General features: G+C 44.5%; 1 protein-coding gene across 1 annotated transcript in view; it reads right to left on the minus strand.

Moving 5' to 3' along the window:
• Nucleotides 1–19,408, minus strand: part of LOC308469140 (maestro heat-like repeat family member 5) — a 103,488-nt gene that overhangs the window by 71,453 nt on the left and 12,627 nt on the right. The window contains exons 3-4 of the mRNA XM_081024479.1: nucleotides 12,998–13,461; nucleotides 6,001–6,140 (exon numbers count right to left, since the gene is read on the minus strand). Of these exons, the coding sequence (XP_080880605.1) occupies nucleotides 6,001–6,140; nucleotides 12,998–13,460 (603 nt within the window). The 5' untranslated portion in view covers nucleotide 13,461. The remainder of the gene's footprint in view (nucleotides 1–6,000; nucleotides 6,141–12,997; nucleotides 13,462–19,408) is intronic.

Below are 19,408 nucleotides of genomic sequence, written 5' to 3' on the forward strand. Positions count from 1 at the left end.
GGCAATGCAGGCAGAGTATAACTCTCTGCTAAATAACAATGTGTTTGTACCTACTGAGGAGATTTCACCCCTCCCATATCCAAGAATCTGCTGATGTTCTCTGCTGATTCTCCAGAGAGGAGGGGGCGGTTTTTGCTCTCTACTTATTCCGCTCCAGCCTCACACCAAAGTGTCGGAGAGAGAGACTGAGTGTTAGAGAGAGATCGTGTGTATAGATAAGGTTGCTGCTAAGAGCAGCTGCAGACACTCAGTGCAGTTCAGCATTCATTTTCGTTTAGACCTCATTTAGCTCTGTATATAGTTGTGTATTATAGTTGTAGATAGAATAAAGAAGATATTCTACAGAGCTTCTCTCTGAGTCGTTTATGCTCTGCTGTACTCTGCTATACTCTGCTGTGCGACGACTGTCTTCTTGTGGAAGTGAATCTGATGCTCACAACTCTAAGCTGTGAGTCCACAGCACTTTGACCTGTTCCTGTGCAGAAGGTGGTCTCTGGAAGTGCTACCCAGCTCGCCTAGCCCAGTTGGGGCTGAAGTGGATGAATCCAGCTGGTGACACTGGCTGAAGGGCGATGCTGACACCTACAGAATTGCCTGAAGGTAAAAAGCCCATAAGCTGTAAGTGGGTTTTTAAAGTGAAAAAGCTGGCTGATGGTAGTTGTCAGAGGAAAGCCAGGCTGGTTGCAAGGGGCTTTACACAAAGGAAAATGATACATTATGATGAAGTGTTTGCCCCAAGAGCAAAGGCTGAAACAGTAAAATCAGTTTTAGCAATGGCAAGTCTGAGGGGGTTAAAAGTTAATCATTTTGATGTTGCCTCAGCATATCTAAATGCTCCTATTGACGCCGAGGTGTATTTACAGCAAATACCAGGTTATGAGCTGGAAAAAGACAGCATGGTGTTAAAGCTGCAAAGGGCACTATATGGTTTACACCAAAGTGCACGTCTATGGCATGAATGCATAGACACAACTTTGAAAAAGATGGGATTCAAACAAAGCCTGGCTGATTCCTGTTTATATTCAGCAATGGTGCAAGGAAGCGTTTGTTATTTACTTTTGTATGTTGATGATATCTGTCTAATAACAACTGCACAAAAGCAAGTGTCTTGGTTTATAAACAGCCTAGGTAACAAATACAAACTGAAGTATTTGGGAGAGATTCAGAATTACTTAGGAGTAGAGGTTTGGAGAAATGAAGAGGGCGTCTACTCTCTGAGTCAGAAGGAAAAAATCGAAAAGTTACTGAAGACATATGGAATGGAGAGGGCAAGTGAGGTTGACACTCCCATAACTACCAGTACAAAAAGGAACCAGAAGGGCAAAAATGTGAGAATGCACAGTGTTTCATTCTCTGTTAGGTTCTCTGTTATATTTAAGTTGTTGGACAAGACCCAACATAACATTGGCAGTGCACATGTTAAGCCAAAGAAGTGCAGACCTGGCTCAGAGAGATTGGGTAGCACTTAAAAGAATCCTAAGGTATCTGAAAGGCACAAAAGATTAAAAACTGGTGCTGGATACAGGATATGATCAGCAAGTGTATGCATACGCTGATGCCAGCTGGGGGGACAGAGAAAATGGAAAGTCTACCACTGGCTATGCCATATATATTGGAAATGCCCTGGTTCAGTGGAAATCCCAGAAACAAACATTTGTTGCCGCAAGTACTTGTGAAGCAGAGTACTCAGCCATAAGTGAATGTGTGTCACAAATAGAGTGGTTTGCTTGCCTAACAAAAGAGCTTGGAATACCTTCTGAAATGCCAATCACTGTGCTAAGTGACAACATGGCTGCACAACAGCTTGCTAACCAACAGAACTTTAAGAGCAAGAGTAAACATATTGCTATAAGATACGGAAATGTGAAAAATGCTTTGGAAAGAAATGTGTTAAAGGTACAGCACTGTAAATTTCAAGACTTAAGAGAATTATTAGGTCTCAAGCCTTTGACTTAAGGAGGAGTGTTGGGATTTGCAGGATGCTGTGCAAGTAAGTCTGCAGGCTTCAGTTTGCAACAGGCTGATGTAAAGGAATGGGTTTCCCAAACCCAAAACTGACTGTGAAGGCAGTTTGAAAACTGCACCAAATTCCCTATTTTTCCTTAGCTAAAATCCATTAACTTGAGCTCTGAGTCAATGTATAAACAAAAACCCAGCTGTGCTCGAAGCTCTCTCCCTTATCAGACTGTGGCGGCAATGAGTGACCTTGCCAAGTTCCAGTAGAGCAGGGATGATGCGTGTGTGCCTTATCTTATGTGCTGACCACAAAAGACGCACAGACCCAATCTGGGAACAGCACCAGAGCATGTTCCCGGAGATTATGACCTATTCCTCCCAGATAAGAGTAGGAAGAGGAAGATCCTTTTATGGTCAGAAGTACAGGAAGGAACACCCTTTTATGGTTAAAAATACCAGAGCAAGAACATATGTGATGTCAACCTGCGTACATAGGCTGATGTGGTTGGAAGGATGGAGAGAGTGCCTGGAGGATATATATACTGCATGAAACTTGTCATTTCTTTGGACTTGCTGTGGACTTGATCACGCAAGTACCTTCTGCTATCCGGAGAGCAGAATAAACTCTTTCTTCTTTGAATCAACCTCGGTGTCATTTGGCTTCCTTCCTCCTGTCCCGGAGCAACGCAGACCCAATCAGTGAACTCCAATAAGGCTACAGATCCAATACTCTCTGTGGAAGTGCTGGGTCAGAATGACGCAGCAGTAATGTGATTGGCTGTCACTGGTTTAAAAGGGAAGCCTGTCCAATAGTGGTGGAGTGGTGTAGATGAGTGTGGAGTCTTCTTTTGCCTCAAGGTGCAGGTACTCTGTCTGATTAGATGAACTGCTTCTGTAGATATTTGTATATATATTGAGCTCACAATAATAAATACTGCACTAAAGAACCTGGGACTCTGAGCATTCTGCTAAAAGTGCCGTGAGGAATTCGCGACAAGGACTTACCTTGTTGTGTCCAGGCTTGGATGTCTTCTGCTGGGAATAAAATGAAGAAAAGTGTCATGTTTCTTGTCTAGAGAACAGTTGCCATCTATCTGCCACTTGTCTTCTCTAAAAAAAACCCCCACATGCCTAGAAATAGACTTCTTGCAAAAATAATTTGGAGTAAAATCTATTGCAATCAATTCTTCTTCTTTTTTAAAGTAACACTCCAAAGAAGATTCAATAAATCCTCTGGACTGGGAGACACACCATTCATTTAAAGCACTTTGTTTCCTGCCCTGAACAAACAGAATCTAGGCATTGTGGCTATTACTATTACCGTATTTTTCGCTCTATAAGACGCACCAGACCACAAGACGCACCTAGTTTTTGGAGGAGGAAAACAAGGGGGGGAAAATTCTGAATCTCAGAAGCCAGAACAGCAAGAGGGATTGAAAGCAGCAATCCCTCTTGCTGTTCTGGCTTCTGGGATAGCTGTGCAGCCTGCATTCGCTCCATAAGACGCACACACATTTCCCCTTACTTTTTAGGAGGGAAAAAGTGAGTCTTATAGAGCAAAAAATACGGTATTTATTAAATTTCGGTACTGCCCTTCATCCGAAGATCACAGGGCGGTTTACAATATACAGTGGTGCCTCGCAAGACGAAAAGAATCCGTTCCGCGAGTCTCTTCGTCTTGCGGGTTTTTTCGTCTTGTGAAGCAAGCCCATTAGCGGTTTAGCGGATTAGCGCTACAGTATTAGCGCCTTAGCGGGCTTAGAGGATCAGCTGATAAGCGGCTTAGCGATCAGCTGTTAAGCGGCTTAACGATAGCTGATAAGCGGCTTAACGATCAGCTGATAAGCGGCTTAACGATCAGCTGTTAAGCGGCTTAGCGATCAGCTGTTAAGCGGCTTAGCTGAACAGCTGATAAGCGGTTTAGTGGCTTGGGAAAAGGGGGGGGGGAAAAACCCCGCAGGAACTCACAAGACATTTTCGTCTTGCGAAGCAAGCACATAGGAAATTCGTTTTGCGAAGCACCTCCAAAACGGAAAACCCTTTCGTCTAGCGGGTTTTCCGTCTTGCGAGGCATTCGTCTTGCGGGGCACCACTGTAGACTCAAAAATACATACCATAATAACAAACAGACAATACCACTCCCAGTATGATTATTTATTAAATTTTCTGTTGCTTAAAGTATTTGCTTGCCTGCTCTGCCAAATGCCCAGGCCTGGCAAATTAACTGCTCTTGAGAGCGAAGAGGAAATATTGGCCACATTTGGCACAATACAGTCACAAAAACTTTTACTGCACAATATCGGGTTCTGAAACGTTCCCAGATATCGGGAACGATCAGTTGCAAAAGTTAAAGAAAAAAACATGCAACATTTCCTGGGGTCCAAGTCACCCCACCAAATCAAGTTCATGGATTGGTTCTTCTTCCGGTCTACAGATCCTGCACTGATCGCCTTCTCTGCTTCCCCAAGTTTGCCTGGTCCTCTTTTCAAGCCCCCCCAGACTGGCGGTCACCACTCCTTCTCACCAGGGGAAAGTCGTCTCTTGCATGTGCAAATAGGGCCTTCCTCCAAGCTGGGCTCCCAATAGTTCAGGCCTAGGCAAACACGGCCCTCCAGCTGTTTGGGGACTCCAATGCCCATCACCCCTGACTCGCTGGTCCTGTTAGCTAGGGATGATGGGAGCTGTAGTCCCCAAACAGTTGGAGGGCCGAGTTTGCCTTTGCCTGTGATAGTTCATGGCAGTTCCCCTCAACTTGAACCCTTCTACATGCTCCCACCAGCCCCAGGCAGCATATGGTCCAGAACATTTAGAGGGCACCAGGTTGGGGAATCCTGGTTCACGCTGCGCAACATCAGACCAGGGTGGATAAAAATCAATGACCCATTATTATTTTTAATAGATTTCTTTGATTTAAATCACATTTTTTAAAAAAATTAAATTGGATTTCTAAAATAAAATGCTTTTGGAGGAAAAATCTTTCGGAATATATTTTTCTATTTAAGTTGCATTATAGTCCAAAGGCTATTCACTGGGAAGTAAGGATTTATTTTAAGTTTTTCATATATGCTAAAATTCAGTCTAAGAATTTTTTTAAAAAAAATGTTTAACTACATCAGTTAAGAAACATGGATATATAAGCTATAATGTTATTGTTTTAGTTAAATAAATTGTTTAAATTCTTATTAAGGAAATTATTATTTTTCTCCTTCCAATAAGGTACAGCAGAAAAGTTGTCCAAATATACAGTGGTACCTCAGGTTAAGAACTTAATTCGTTCCGGAGGTCTGTTCTTAACCTGAAACTGTTCTTAACCTGAAGCACCACTGTTAGAGGTATCGGTTGGTTGCTTGAGAGCAATCAGGCAACGTGGCTCAAGAGTCTGTTTTCCAGCTTTCTTCTTAGTGATCAAAACTTTTAGAATGCAGAGGGCCTCTATTCCGTGTCTTGCTCATTGACGGGCAGAATCTGAGAGTGGGCGGCCCTTCAACCTTCCCCAGCAGTGTAATTTCTTGGCGCCCAGTCTGCGCCTCCCCTCTCTGCGCGGAAGCCTACTGCGCAAGGAAGGCTTGGGTAATGGGGGACCCCCCTCCTCCCCGCTTTGCTCAGGCAAGGTGTCCTGGCACCGCCTTGCCTCCTCCGACCCCTGCATCTCCTCCCCTTCCTCCGCTGAGGAAGTGCTGCTTCCCATGATCTTTGGGGGCTCTCTGTAATCCACCCGGCTTTTCCCCTCTCGCCCCTGAGCCGATGGCAGTTCTTAACCCGAGGTACTATTTCTGGGTTAGCGGAGTCTGTAACCTGAAGTGTATGTAACCTGAAGCGTCTGTACACAGTTAACTTATTATACCCCACAATAATTTCATAATTATCTGTCTATGCATTCCTAACAGTATAACCAAATCAGTAGTAAAAACTACTCTGGAAATTTATTATTCCCAAAATGAAACCTTCATCTGGTTGTAAATATTAAGATTATACAAGCAAGAATGTAAAAATATGTTTTAAATTGATTTGATTTCAATCAAATCCACCCTGCATCACACACACCTGGGGAGCTGGCTGGAGGTGTTGGAGGATGGTGTCCAAAATCTCCCTTTCATCCATCATCTCCAAGGCTTCTCTGACGGTTCTTCCTCCCAGCATTTTCTTACCCATCCACAAGTACTCGAAGTTTTCATCAGAGAGTTCTTCAGAAAGAGAGAGAGAGAGAGAGAGAGAGAGAGAGAGAGAGAGGTGAGTAAATGAGGCGGATGAGAGGGAAAGGTACCGTATTTTTCCCTGTATAACACGCCCCCATGTATAAGACGCCCCCTATTTTTGGGCACTCAAAATTTTGAAAATGGGGGCAGATTGCCAAGACTTGTTAAGCTTTTTTGGGGAGGGGTTGCCCAGAGTGGTTGAGCTTTATTTGGGGGGAGGGAGCCATTAATCAAATTGCACAATTGCACGCATCAACCACCAAGTCACCTATCGTCTGCCAGTCGACAACAGCCCTTTCCACAGCAAAGAAATCATGGCTGGAAATCTCTTCCTGGCGGCTACAACCAAGCACCCGTCCCCCCTCAGCACTCCCCCTGTAGAAGAGGAGCCCCAATTTGACACTTGATTTGGGGGGTAAAAAACCTCGTCTTATACACGAGAAAAGACGGCAAGTTCTTTCTCAGGGGGCTTCTCGCCTGTTGCAATGAGCGGGTGCATGCCATATCTGAACAGGGATCATAGAACTGTAGTGTCTGAAGGGACCTGCGGGGTCACCTAGTCCAACCCCCAGCAATGCAGAACAGGGGCAGCCACCCGGAAGTCCCTGCTCCATGTTACACGCCTCTTAACAAGGAGGGGTGGGGTGGGGGTGGGGATTTGCACCCAGACATCAAGGAAACCAAGAGAGACCCCGGCCTTGTATCATAATAATAATAATTTATTATTTATACCCCGCCCATCTGGCTGAGTTTCCCCAGCCACTCTGGGCGGCTCCCAATCAAGTATTAAAAACAATACAGCGTTAAATGTTAAAAACTTCCCTAAACAGGGCTGCCTTCAGATGTCTTTTAAAGATAGGGTAGCTACTTATTTCCTTCACATCTGAAGGGAGGGTGTTCCACAGGGCGGGCGCCACTGCCGAGAAGGCCCTCTGTCTGGTTCCCTGTAACCTTACTTCTCGCAATGAGGGAACCACCAGAAGGCCCTCGGCGCTGGATCTCAGTGTCCAGGCTGAACGATGGGGGTGGAGAGGCTCCTTCAGGTATACTGGACCGAGGCCGTTTAGGGCTTTAACACTTTGAATTGTGCCCAGAAACGTACTGGGAGCCAATGCAGATCTCTCAGAACCAGTGTTATGTGGTCCAGGCGGCCGCTCCCAGTCACCAGTCTAGCTGCCGCATTCTGGATTAATTGCAGTTTCTGGGTCACCGTCAAACGTAGCCCCACGTAGAGTGCGTTGCAGTAGTCCAAGCGGGAGATAACTAGAGCATGCACCACTCTAGTGAGACAGTCCGCAGGCAGGTAGGGTCTCAGCCTGCGTACCAGGTGGAGTTGGTAGACAGCTGCCCTGGATACAGAATTAACCTGCGCCTCCATGGACAGCTGTGAGTCCAAAGTGACTCCCAGGCTGTGCACCTGGTCCTTCAGGGGCACAGTTACCCCATTCAGGACCAGGAAATCCCCTACACCCACCCGCCCCCTGTCCCCCCAAAACAGGACTTCAGTCTTGTCAGGATTCAACCTCAATCTGTTAGCCACCATCCATCCTCCAACCGCCTCCAGGCACTCACACAGGACCTTCACCGCCTTCACTGGTTCTGATTTAAAGGAGAGGTAGAGCTGGGTGTCATCTGCATACTGATGAACACCCAGCCCAAACCCCCTGATGATCTCTCCCAGCGGCTTCATATAGATATTAAAAAGCATGGGGGAGAGGACGGAACCCTGAGGCACCCCACAAGTGAGAGACCAGGGGTCTGAACACTCATTCCCCAACACCACTTTCTGGGCACGGCCCAGGAGGAAGGAGCGAAACCACCGTATAACAGTGCCCCCAGCTCCCAGCCCCTCTAGACGGTCCAGAAGGATGTTATGGTCGATGCTGTCAAAGGCCGCTGAGAGATCCAGCAGAACTAGGAAACAGCTCTCACCTTTGTCCCTAGCTCACCAGAGATCATCAACCAGCGGGACCAACCAGCATATTTAGAAATACACAATCGCTTTGAGGTCCTCTCCCCTAGCATGGAAGACGAAGAGCAGACTCCATTTCAGGATCTCTCCCTCATTACAGTCAATCAGGTATATGAAGACGAGCAGCAAAGTCAGTCATCAGGTAATCTGCAGGTGACCTTGGAACGGACAGCTCACGGAAGAACCCCGACCAGACCTAAGAGGAGGCGTGTAGTGGTGATAGGGGATTCCCTACTGAGGGGAACAGAAGCAGTGATCTGTGGGCCTGACAAGATGTCTCGGGAAGTGTGCTGTCTCCCTGGGGCTAAGATCCAAGATGTAACTGAACGACTGCAAGGAATCATAAAACCCACTGACAAATACCCCTTCCTCTTGGTTCATGTGGGAACCAATGACACTGCAAGCAATAGCCTCCAGAAGATCAAAAGAGACTACGAGGCTCTGGGCAGGAAATTGAAGCAATTAAATGCACAAATTGTCATCTCATCTGTCCTCCCAGTTGAACGACGTGGCCCAGGGAGAGAGGGAAAAATAGTGGAAGTGAACAGCTGGCTTCGCAAATGGTGTAAACAGGAACAGTTTGGATTCTTAGATCACGGACTGCAGTTTCTTGAAGATGGACTTCTGGCAAGCGATGGGCTGCACCTCACAACGGTTGGGAGGAATGTTTTTGCCAAAAATCTCAGAAACCTCATCAGGAGGGCTTTAAACTGACTAATGTGGGGGAGAGAGACAGTGCTCCTGAAGGTAGGAGTCTATCAATTGAGGAAGATGATCATCCAAATGTCATAGACCAAATGGAGCAAACAGCACGCAGACCTAGTGGTGGGAGGAAAAAATCCTTAAATAAGAGACACGGGGGAATGATTAATGGACTTCAATGTCTGTACACTAATGCGCAAAGCATGGGAAATAAACAAGATGAGCTTGAGCTCTTGGTACAGCAAAGTAAATATGACATAATAGGCATCACTGAAACCTGGTGGGATAAGTCCCACGATTGGAATGTAATAATGGAGGGATACAATCTATTTCAGAGAAACAGACCAGACAAGAAAGGAGGAGGAGTGGCGTTATATGTCAGGGATGTGTATACCTGTGAAGAGATCCAAGATTTAGAACCTCAAAGCCAAAGTGAGAGCATTTGGGTCAAAATTAAGGGAGAGAAGAATAACAGTGACCTCATTGTGGGAGTTTACTAGAGATCCCCAAGCCAAACGGAGGACATAGATGATGCCTTCCTGGAACAGATGGCCAAGCATGCAAAAGGAAGGGAGATAGTAGTAATGGGGGACTTCAATTACCCGGATATTTGTTGGATGTCAAACTCAGCCAAGAGCATAAGGTCAAACAGATTCCTCACTGGCCTTGCAGACAACTTCATTGTCCAGAAAGTGGGAGAAGCAACAAGAGGAACAGCCATTTTAGATCTGGTCCTAACCAATGTTGATGACCTGGTTAGTGGGGTAGAAGTGGAAGGATCATTAGGCGCGAGTGATCATGCTCTTCTGAAGTTTACTATACAGCGGAAAGGAGCAGCCAAGCATACTAGGACTCAATTTCTTGACTTTAAGAAAGCCGACTTCATAAAACTTAGGGAAGTGCTGGGTGAGATCCCATGGACAGTAATACTAAAAGGAAAGGGAGTTCATGATGGCTGGGAGTTTGTTAAGAGGGAGATAGTAAAAGCACAACTTCAGGCAATACCAATGAGACGGAAACATGGAAGGTGCCTAAAGAAGCCAGGGTGGCTATCTAAAGAACTTTTAACTGAGTTAAGATTAAAAAAGGATGTGTACAAAAAATGGAAAAGGGGGGAAACCACCAAAGAGGAATTCAAACAAATAGCCAGCACGTGTAGACACAAAGTCAGAAAAGCTAAAGCACAGAATGAACTCAGGCTTGCTAGAGAGGTTAAAAGCAACAAAAAAGGCTTTTATGGGTATGTTCGTAGCAAAAGGAAGAACAAAGAAACAGTGGGGTCACTCAGAGGAGAAGATGGTGAAATGCAAACAGGGGACACAGAAAGGGCTGAACTCCTCAATGCCTTCTTTGCCTCAGTCTTCTCCGATAAAGAAAACAATGCCCGACCTGAAGAATTTGGAGCAAATGATTCAGCAAAGGAAACACAGCCCAGAATAACTAAGGAGATAGTACAAGAATACTTGGCTAGTCTAGATGTATTCAAGTCTCCAGGGCCAGATGAACTGCATCCAAGAGTATTAAAAGAACTGGCAGATGTGATCTCAGAACCACTGGCAGTCATCTTTGAGAATTCCTGGAGAACAGGCGAAGTCCCGGCAGACTGGAGGAGGGCAAATGTTGTCCCTATTTTCAAAAAGGGGGAAAGAGAGGACCCAAATAATTACCGCCCAGTCAGTCTGACATCAATACCAGGGAAGATTCTGGAGCAGATCATTAAGCAAACAGTCTGTGAGCACCTAGAAAGGAATGCTGTGATCACCAATAGTCAGCATGGATTTCTGAAAAATAAGTCATGTCAGACTAACCTGATCTGGTTTTTTGACAGAATTACAAGCCTGGTAGATGAAGGGAACGCAGTGGATGTAGCCTACCTTGATTTCAGCAAGGCATTTGACAAGGTGCCGCATGATATTCTTGTAAAGAAGCTGGTAAAATGCGGTCTTGACTATGCTACCACTCAGTGGATTTGTAACTGGCTGAGTGACCGAACCCAAAGGGTGCTCATCAATGGTTCCTCTTCATCCTGGAGAAGAGGGACTAGTGGGGTGCCACAGGGTTCTGTCTTGGGCCCGGTCTTATTCAACATCTTTATCAACGACTTGGATGATGGACTCAAGGGCATCCTGATCAAATTTGCAGATGACACCAAACTGGGAGGGGTGGCTAACACCCCAGAGGACAGGATCACACTTCAAAATGACCCTGACAGATTAGAGAACTGGGCCAAAACAAACAAGATGAATTTTAACAGGGACAAATGTAAAGTATTGCACTTGGGCAAAAAAAATGAGAGGCACAAATACAAGATGGGGGACACCTGGCTTGAGAGCAGTACATGTGAAAAGGATCTAGGAGTCTTGGTTGACCACAAACTTGACATGAGCCAACAGTGTGATGCGGCAGCTAAAAAAGCCAATGCAATTCTGGGCTGCATCAATAGGAGTATAGCATCTAGATCAAGGGAAGTAATAGTGCCACTGTATTCTGCTCTGGTCAGACCTCACCTGGAGTACTGTGTCCAGTTCTGGGCACCACAGTTCAAGAAGGACACTGACAAACTGGAACGTGTCCAGAGGAGGGCAACCAAAATGGTCAAAGGCCTGGAAACGATGCCTTATGGGGAACGGCTAAGGGAGCTGGGCATGTTTAGCCTGGAGAAGAGGAGGTTAAGGGGTGATATGATAGCCATGTTCAAATATATAAAAGGATGTCACATAGAGGAGGGAGAAAGGTTGTTTTCTGCTGCTCCAGAGAAGCGGACACGGAGCAATGGATCCAAACTACAAGAAAGAAGATTCCACCTAAACATTAGGAAGAACTTCCTGACAGTAAGAGCTGTTCGACAGTGGAATTTGCTGCCAAGGAGTGTGGTGGAGTCTCCTTCTTTGGAGGTCTTTAAGCAGAGGCTTGACAACCATATGTCAGGAGTGCTCTGATGGTGTTTCCTGCTTGGCAGGGGTTTGGACTCGATGGCGCTTGTGGTCTCTTCCAACTCTATGATTCTATGATTCTATAAGGCAGTTTCAGTCCCATGGTGACGCCTGAATCCCGATTGGAAGGGATCCAAATGGTCCGCATCCTCCAGGCGTGCCTGGAGTTGTTCAGCAACCACGCGCTCAATCACCTTGCCCAAGAATGGTAAATTTGAGACTGGGTGATAGTTGGCCAAATTGGCTGGGTCTGAATATGTTTTTTTAAGAAGCGGTTTAATGACCGCCTCTTTCAGCAGGTCTGGGAAGGCTCCCTCACAGAGAGAAGCATTCACCACCCCGCATAGCCCATCGCCCAGCCCTTCCCGGCTCGCTTTTATCAGCCAGGATGGGCAAGGATCAAGGAGACAGGTCGTCGGTTTCACTTGTCCAAGCAGCCTGTCCACATCCTCGGAGGTAAGAGATTGGAATTGATCCCATGTAACAGGACTAGACACAACTCTAGCACTCTCCCGCCCTGGCCCTGCTCCCACGGTGGAGTCTACCTCCTTCTGAATCTGAGTGACTTTATCTGCAAAAAACTTTGCAAAAGCATTGCAGGAGATCTTGGGATCCCTACCAGGCCCCGGTGGTGCAGGTGGTTCCAATAGATTGCGAACCACCTGAAAAAGTCTCCTGCTGCTGTTTTCTGCAGATGCAATGGAGGCGGCGAAGAAGGCCCTCTTCGCCGTCGCCATTGCCACTTGGTAGGCTCGACGTTGAGCTCTAGCCCGTGTCCAGTCTGATTCAGAGTGAGTTTTCCACCAGCAGCACTCTAGCCGTCTCAACGATTGTTTCATCGCCCTTAGCTCTGGGGAAAACCACGGAGTTGTCCGGGCTCCATGCAATCGGAGAGGGCGCTTCGGAGCCAGACAGTCAATAGCCCTGGTTAACTCCGCATTCCAACGGGCCACCAGGGAATCAGCCGAGAGGCCATCAACTTGGGATAAAACATCCCCTACCACTCTCTGGAAACCAGTTGGATCCATTAAGTAGCGGGGGAGGACCATCCAAATCGGTCCCACCTCCCTGCAGAGGGGAAGGGTTGCGGAGAAGTCCAGTTGCACCAGGAAGTGATCTGACCATGGCACTTCTTTTGTTTCGCTTTTAGTTAGTGTCAGATCACCAACATCCGTAGAGGTAAACCCCAAGTCTAAGGCCAAGGGGAACCCAAAAGGGATCTGGTTCTGCCTACTCACCTGGGAACGCTGGCCCAGAGTCCTCAAGGCTCTTCTTTTTTGAGGGCCGCTGCTGGCTTGGGTCTTGCTTGCTGGTCCGGGGCTGCGCCAGCCCTGGCAAGACTAGGGGTCTGGCCTCTGCCGCCCTGGCCTCTGCCGCTGATGGTGTAGGCTTTGCCAATGCTGGCAGTAGGACAGGGGCCTCGTCCTCATATGAGGGGTAGATCTTGTTTTTGGGTGCAACTTGATTTTTCCTCCTGTCCTCTGTGGCTGATGTTGAAGGCTTCGCCAATGGCGGCAGTAGGACAGGGGCCTCGTCCTCATATGAGGGGTAGATCTTGTTTTTGGGTGCAACTTGATTTTTCCTCCTGTCCTCTGTGGCTGATGTTGAAGGCTTCGCCAATGCCGGCAGTAGGACAGGGGCCTCATCCTCGTATGAGGGGTAGATCTTGTTTTTCTTTTTTCTTTTTAGAAAAAAAGCCATCCTGCAAGATGCAAAAAGATTAGGAATTATTGGGAAATGATATATAATGAATTGAAAAAACTGTTTAAAAAGACTTTTGTTAAGAAACCAGAAGCATTCCTTCTAGGAATTTTAGACCAAGATGTAAAAAAAGAAAATTGGAAATTATTTATGTATGCAACAACAGCGGCAAGAATTTTATTAGCACAAACTTGGAAGACAGAAGAAATACCAACAAAAGAACAATGGCAAGGGAAACTTATGGAATATGCAGAACCAGCAAAACTAACAGAAAAATTACATGAAAAGGACAACTAAGACTTTAAAAGAGAATGGGAACCATTTACAACATATATGAAGAGGCAACATAAAGAAATGGACTCATTGGCAGGGTTTGAGTGAACAATCACAACTGTCTACAACAAAAAATAAGACTATATGTATTGAGGAAATTTTGGGGAAACATCAAATATGCAAGGTGAACAATAGGGAAATAAAACAAAATGTGAGTACGAGGGAAGTCCAGGGGAGGAGGGTCGAAATATGAAAAATTGTTAAAGATATATTGTTAGAAGTAGAATCCATGGAAAAATCAATAAAAAATTATTTTAAAAAAATAAATAGAATCTCTGGATAAGAAATTGTCATTTTTAGGTAATCTATTAAGACTGGAATATGATATTCCAGTTTTGATTGCTGGAAATTTAGCAATTGGGAAATATTACCCTGGATATTGACAGAATCTGGGAATGATTCAAAGTATTTGGTATGGTATTTTTATTTGTAAACATTGAAATGGGGAAGTCTTTTTACTCAGAGTGAGAAGGATACAGACCTGGAAATAGCAAGCTCATGTAGATCAAAGGGGGGAGGAAGTGGATACCGCGGAAGAATATTGTAAAATTTGTGGAGGAAAATGATCTGACATGATCTACTATTCCAGCCTGGTTATCTCTTCCTAATTCTGGGTGCTGTGTTTTATTAACTTCAATATCTCTTGTGAAAAGGTCTTTTAATGTACGGTCAGTAAAAGCCTGGATGTAAGGCCTGCCTTTTGTGTGAATAGTTTTGTTTTAGTTTTCTCATTATGGGTGGATCCCAGGACAGACTAGGTCTGGCTGAAGGTCTGCCCTGAAACCTTGCTGGAAGGATCTCCCATTGCTGGGCCACTTTGCAGGAGTCGACTCCTGCAGGCGGCTTGTCTTGTGTGCGGGTGGAGGTGCGCTGCCTGCAGAAGTGGACCCTGGGACTAGCTACCTGGAAAACCTCTGTGCCTGAGGACGCCACAACTCCTGTAGCCTTTTCAGGCTTTGCCCTCGGGTGGGAAGAGCATTGCACCCGAGAGAGGGAAAGGGGAGTCAAACAGGCACTCAAGGGATAATTTCAGAGAAAAAGCTTTATTTCTACCATCCGGGATTGGTAGAAGGAGCTAGAGTGATTAACTTCACAAACAAGCACAAGTTCACAGCCATTTGCACAGAGCATATATTCCCCTCCAGTTCCCTCCCCCTTCTCCCCCTCCTCAGGAGTCCTGCCTCATGAGTCTCCTTCTTTGGAGGTCTTTAAGCAGAGGCTTGACAACCATATGTCAGGAGTGCTCTGATGGTGTTTCCTGCTTGGCAGGGGGTTGAACTCGATGGCCCTTGTGGTCTCTTCCAACTCTATGATTCTATGATTCTATGAGTTTCCCTGAGCATGAACAGAAAGCTCTTTTTTAAATAATAATAATAATAATATTTATTGCTTTTCCAACAATTTAAACACTACAAAAAAGAAAAAAAATGGACAATACAATACAATACAAAAACACTACATAACACTAATACTAATACTAACACATAACATTAACACATTAAACTAACAAAACAAAACAAAAACAGTTTAAAACACAAAACACATAATTTCAATATCTTATCTCTCATTCACTTATTTCCATGACCTCCTCACACCTCCCTTTTTGTATTCCACTTCTATTAATTGTTTCAGCAATTCCTTTCCATCTTCCTCTGTTTTCTATCCTATAATTATCTTAACACATTCTAACCTTATTTTTTCCTTTAACACTCTATTATGTATTTATACTTAATTCCTTATAACATTTCTACTAAAGCCATATAACTTCATTCCAACATTGTTCTAACATTCATTAATTTTACAGTATTTCTGTAAATAGTCTTTAAACTTTTTCCAGTCTTCTTCCACCAACTCTTCTCCCTGGTCTCAGATTCTGCCAGTCATTTCCGCCAATTCCATGTAGTCCATCAACTTCATCTGTCATTCTTCCCGGGTGGGTAAATCTTGTGTCTTCCAATACTTCGCGATGAGTATTCTTGCTGCTGTTGTTGCATAACATAAAAAGAGTTCTATCCTTCTTTGGCACCAATTGGCCAACCATGCCCAGGAGAAAGGCCTCTGGTTTCTTCAGGAAGGTGTATTTGAATACCTTTTTCATTTCGTTATAAATCATCTCCCAGAATGTCTTAATCCTTGGGCATGTCCACCAAAGGTGAAAGAATGTGCCTTCAGTCTCGTTACATTTCCAACATTTATTATCGGGCAAATGGTAAATTTTTGCAAGCTTGACTGGTGTCATGTACCACCTATAAATCATTTTCATTAAATTTTCTCTTAGGGCATTACATGCCGTGAATTTCATACCTGTGGTCCATAACTGTTCCCAGTTGGCCATCATTATGTTATGTCCAACATCTTGTGCCCATTTAATCATAGCTGATTTCACCATTTCATCCTGAGTGTTCCATTTCAACAGCAAGTTATACATTCTTGACAGATTCTTGATTTTTGGCTCTAACAATTCTGTTTCCAATTTTGATTCTTCCACCTGGAAACCAACTTTTTTGTCCAAATTGTATGCCTCCATTATTTGGTAATAATGGAGCCAATCTCGCACTTTATTTTCAATTTTTCAAAGCTCTGCAATTTTATTCTGTCTCTATCTTGTTCCAGAATTTCCCAATATTTCGGCCATTTGGCCTCCATATTGAGTTTTTTCTGTGCCTTCGCTTCCATTGGTGACAACCATCTTGGGGTTTTCTTTTCTAACAAATCCTTATATCTTATCCAACCATTAAACAATGCTTTTCTAACAATATGATTTTTAAACGCTTTATGTGCTTTTACCTTATCGTACCACAAATATGCATGCCAGCCAAATGCATTATTAAAACAACTTCTTGAAACAATCCATCTTATCCAAAATTTGCAATGTTTGAAATAAAAACAACATCCTTGGCAATACATTCATTTTTATCACAGCAATTCGGCCTAACAATGATAACTTCAAATTTGTCCATATTTCTAAATCCTTTTTCATTTCAATCCAACATTTTTCATAGTTATCCTTAAATAAATTCACATTTATTTATAAATTCACATTTTTGGCAGTCATGTTAACCCCTGAGTATTTCACTTTCTTAACCAATGTTAGTCCTGTCTCCTCCTGAAACTTCTCTCTCTCATTCACAGTTAAATTTTTCTCTAAAACCTTAGTTTTCATCTTGTTCAACTTAAAACCTGCTACCTGTCCGAATTTTTGGATCAGTTCCAATACCCTTTGAGTACTAGATTCTGGCTCCTGTAAAGTCAATACTAAGTCATCAGCAAATGCTTTCAGTTTGTACTGTTTAGCTCCCACTTGTATACCTTTAACCTCTTTGTCCTTTCTAATCATATTTAGAATCATAGAATCATAGAATCATAGAGTTGGAAGAGACCACAAGGGCCATCGAGTCCAACCCCCTGCCAAGCAGGAAACACCATCAGAGCACTCCTGACATATGATTGTCAAGCCTCTGCTTAAAGACCTCCAAAGAAGGAGACTCCACCACACTCCTTGGCAGCAAATTCCACTGTCGAACAGCTCTTACTGTCAGGAAGTTGTTCCTAATGTTTAGGTGGAATCTTCTTTCTTGTAGTTTGGATCCATTGCTCTGTGTCCGCTTCTCTGGAGCAGCAGAAAACAACCTTTCTCCCTCCTCTATGTGACATCCTTTTCTATATTTGAACATGGCTATCATATCACCCCTTAACCTCCTCTTCTCCAGGCTAAACATGCCCAGCTCCCTTAGCCGTTCCTCATAAGGCATCGTTTCCAGGCCTTTGACCATTTTGGTTGCCCTCCTCTGGACACGTTCCAGTTTGTCAATATAAAAAAATCCTTCCAGTAGCACCTTTAAGACCAACTAAGTTAGTTCTTGGTATGAGCTTTCGTGTGCAAGCACACGAAAGCTCATACCAAGAACTAACTTAGTTGGTCTTAAAGGTGCTACTGGAAGGATTTTTTTATTTTGACTATGGCAGACCAACACGGCTACCTATCTGTAACCAGTTTGTCAATGTCCTTCTTGAACTGTGGTGCCCAGAACTGGACACAGTACTCCAGGTGAGGTCTGACCAGAGCAGAATACAGTGGCACTATTACTTCCCTTGATCTAGATGCTATACTCCTATTGATGCAGCCCAGAATTGCATTGGCTTTTTTAGCTGCCGCGTCACACTGTTGGCTCATGTCAAGTTTGTGGTCAACCAAGACTCCTAGATCCTTTTCACATGTACTGCTCTCAAGCCAGGTGTCCCCCATCTTGTATTTGTGCCTCTCATTTTTTTTGCCCAAGTGCAATACTTTACATTTGTCCCTGTTAAAATTCATCTTGTTTGTTTTGGCCCAGTTCTCCAATCTGTCAATGTCATTTTGAAGTGTGATCCTGTCCTCTGGGGTGTTAGCCACCCCTCCCAATTTGGTGTCATCTGCAAATTTGATCAGGATGCCCTTGAGTCCATCATCCAAGTCGTTGATAAAGATGTTGAATAAGACCGGGCCCAAGACAGAACCCTGTGGCACCCCACTAGTCACTCTTCTCCAGGATGAAGAGGAACCATTGATGAGCACCCTTTGGGTTCGGTCAGTCAGCCAGTTACAAATCCACTGAGTGGTAGCATAGTCAAGACCACATTTTACCAGCTTCTTTACAAGAATATCATGAGGCACCTTGTCAAATGCCTTGCTGAAATCAAGGTAGGCTACATCCACTGCGTTCCCTTCATCTACCAGGCTTGTAATTCTGTCAAAAAACGAGATCAGGTTAGTCTGACATGACTTATTTTTCAGAAATCCATGCTGACTATTGGTGATCACAGCATTCCTTTCTAGGTGCTCACAGACTGTTTGCTTAATGATCTGCTCCAGAATCTTCCCTGGTATTGATGTCAGACTGACTGGGCGGTAATTATTTGGGTCCTCTCTTTCCCCCTTTTTGAAAATAGGGACAACATTTGCCCTCCTCCAGTCTGCCGGGACTTCGCCTGTTCTCCAGGAATTCTCAAAGATGACTGCCAGTGGTTCTGAGATCACATCTGCCAGTTCTTTTAATACTCTTGGATGCAGTTCATCTGGCCCTGGAGACTTGAATACATCTAAACTAGCCAAGTATTCTTGTACTATCTCCTTAGTTATTCTGGGCTGTGTTTCCTCTACGGAATCATTTGCTCCAAATTCTTCAGGTCGGGCATTGTTTTCTTTATCGGAGAAGACTGAGGCAAAGAAGGCATTGAGGAGTTCAGCCCTTTCTGTGTCCCCTGTTTGCATTTCACCATCATCTCCTCTGAGTGACCCCACTGTTTCTTTGTTCTTCCTTTTGCTACAAACATACCCATAAAAGCCTTTTTTGTTGCTTTTAACCTCTCTAGCAAGCCTGAGTTCATTCTGTGCTTTAGCTTTTCTGACTTTGTGTCTACACGTGCTGGCTATTTGTTTGAATTCCTCTTTGGTGGTTTCCCCCCTTTTCCATTTTTTGTACACATCCTTTTTTAATCTTAACTCAGTTAAAAGTTCTTTAGATAGCCACCCTGGCTTCTTTAGGCACCTTCCATGCTTCCGTCTCATTGGTATTGCCTGAAGTTGTGCTTTTACTATCTCCCTCTTAACAAACTCCCAGCCATCATGAACTCCC

The sequence above is a fragment of the Podarcis pityusensis genome, assembly GCF_964106645.2.
Source record: "Podarcis pityusensis genome assembly, contig: HAP1_SCAFFOLD_81, whole genome shotgun sequence".
In the NCBI taxonomy this organism is placed as follows: Eukaryota; Metazoa; Chordata; class Lepidosauria; order Squamata; family Lacertidae; genus Podarcis; species Podarcis pityusensis.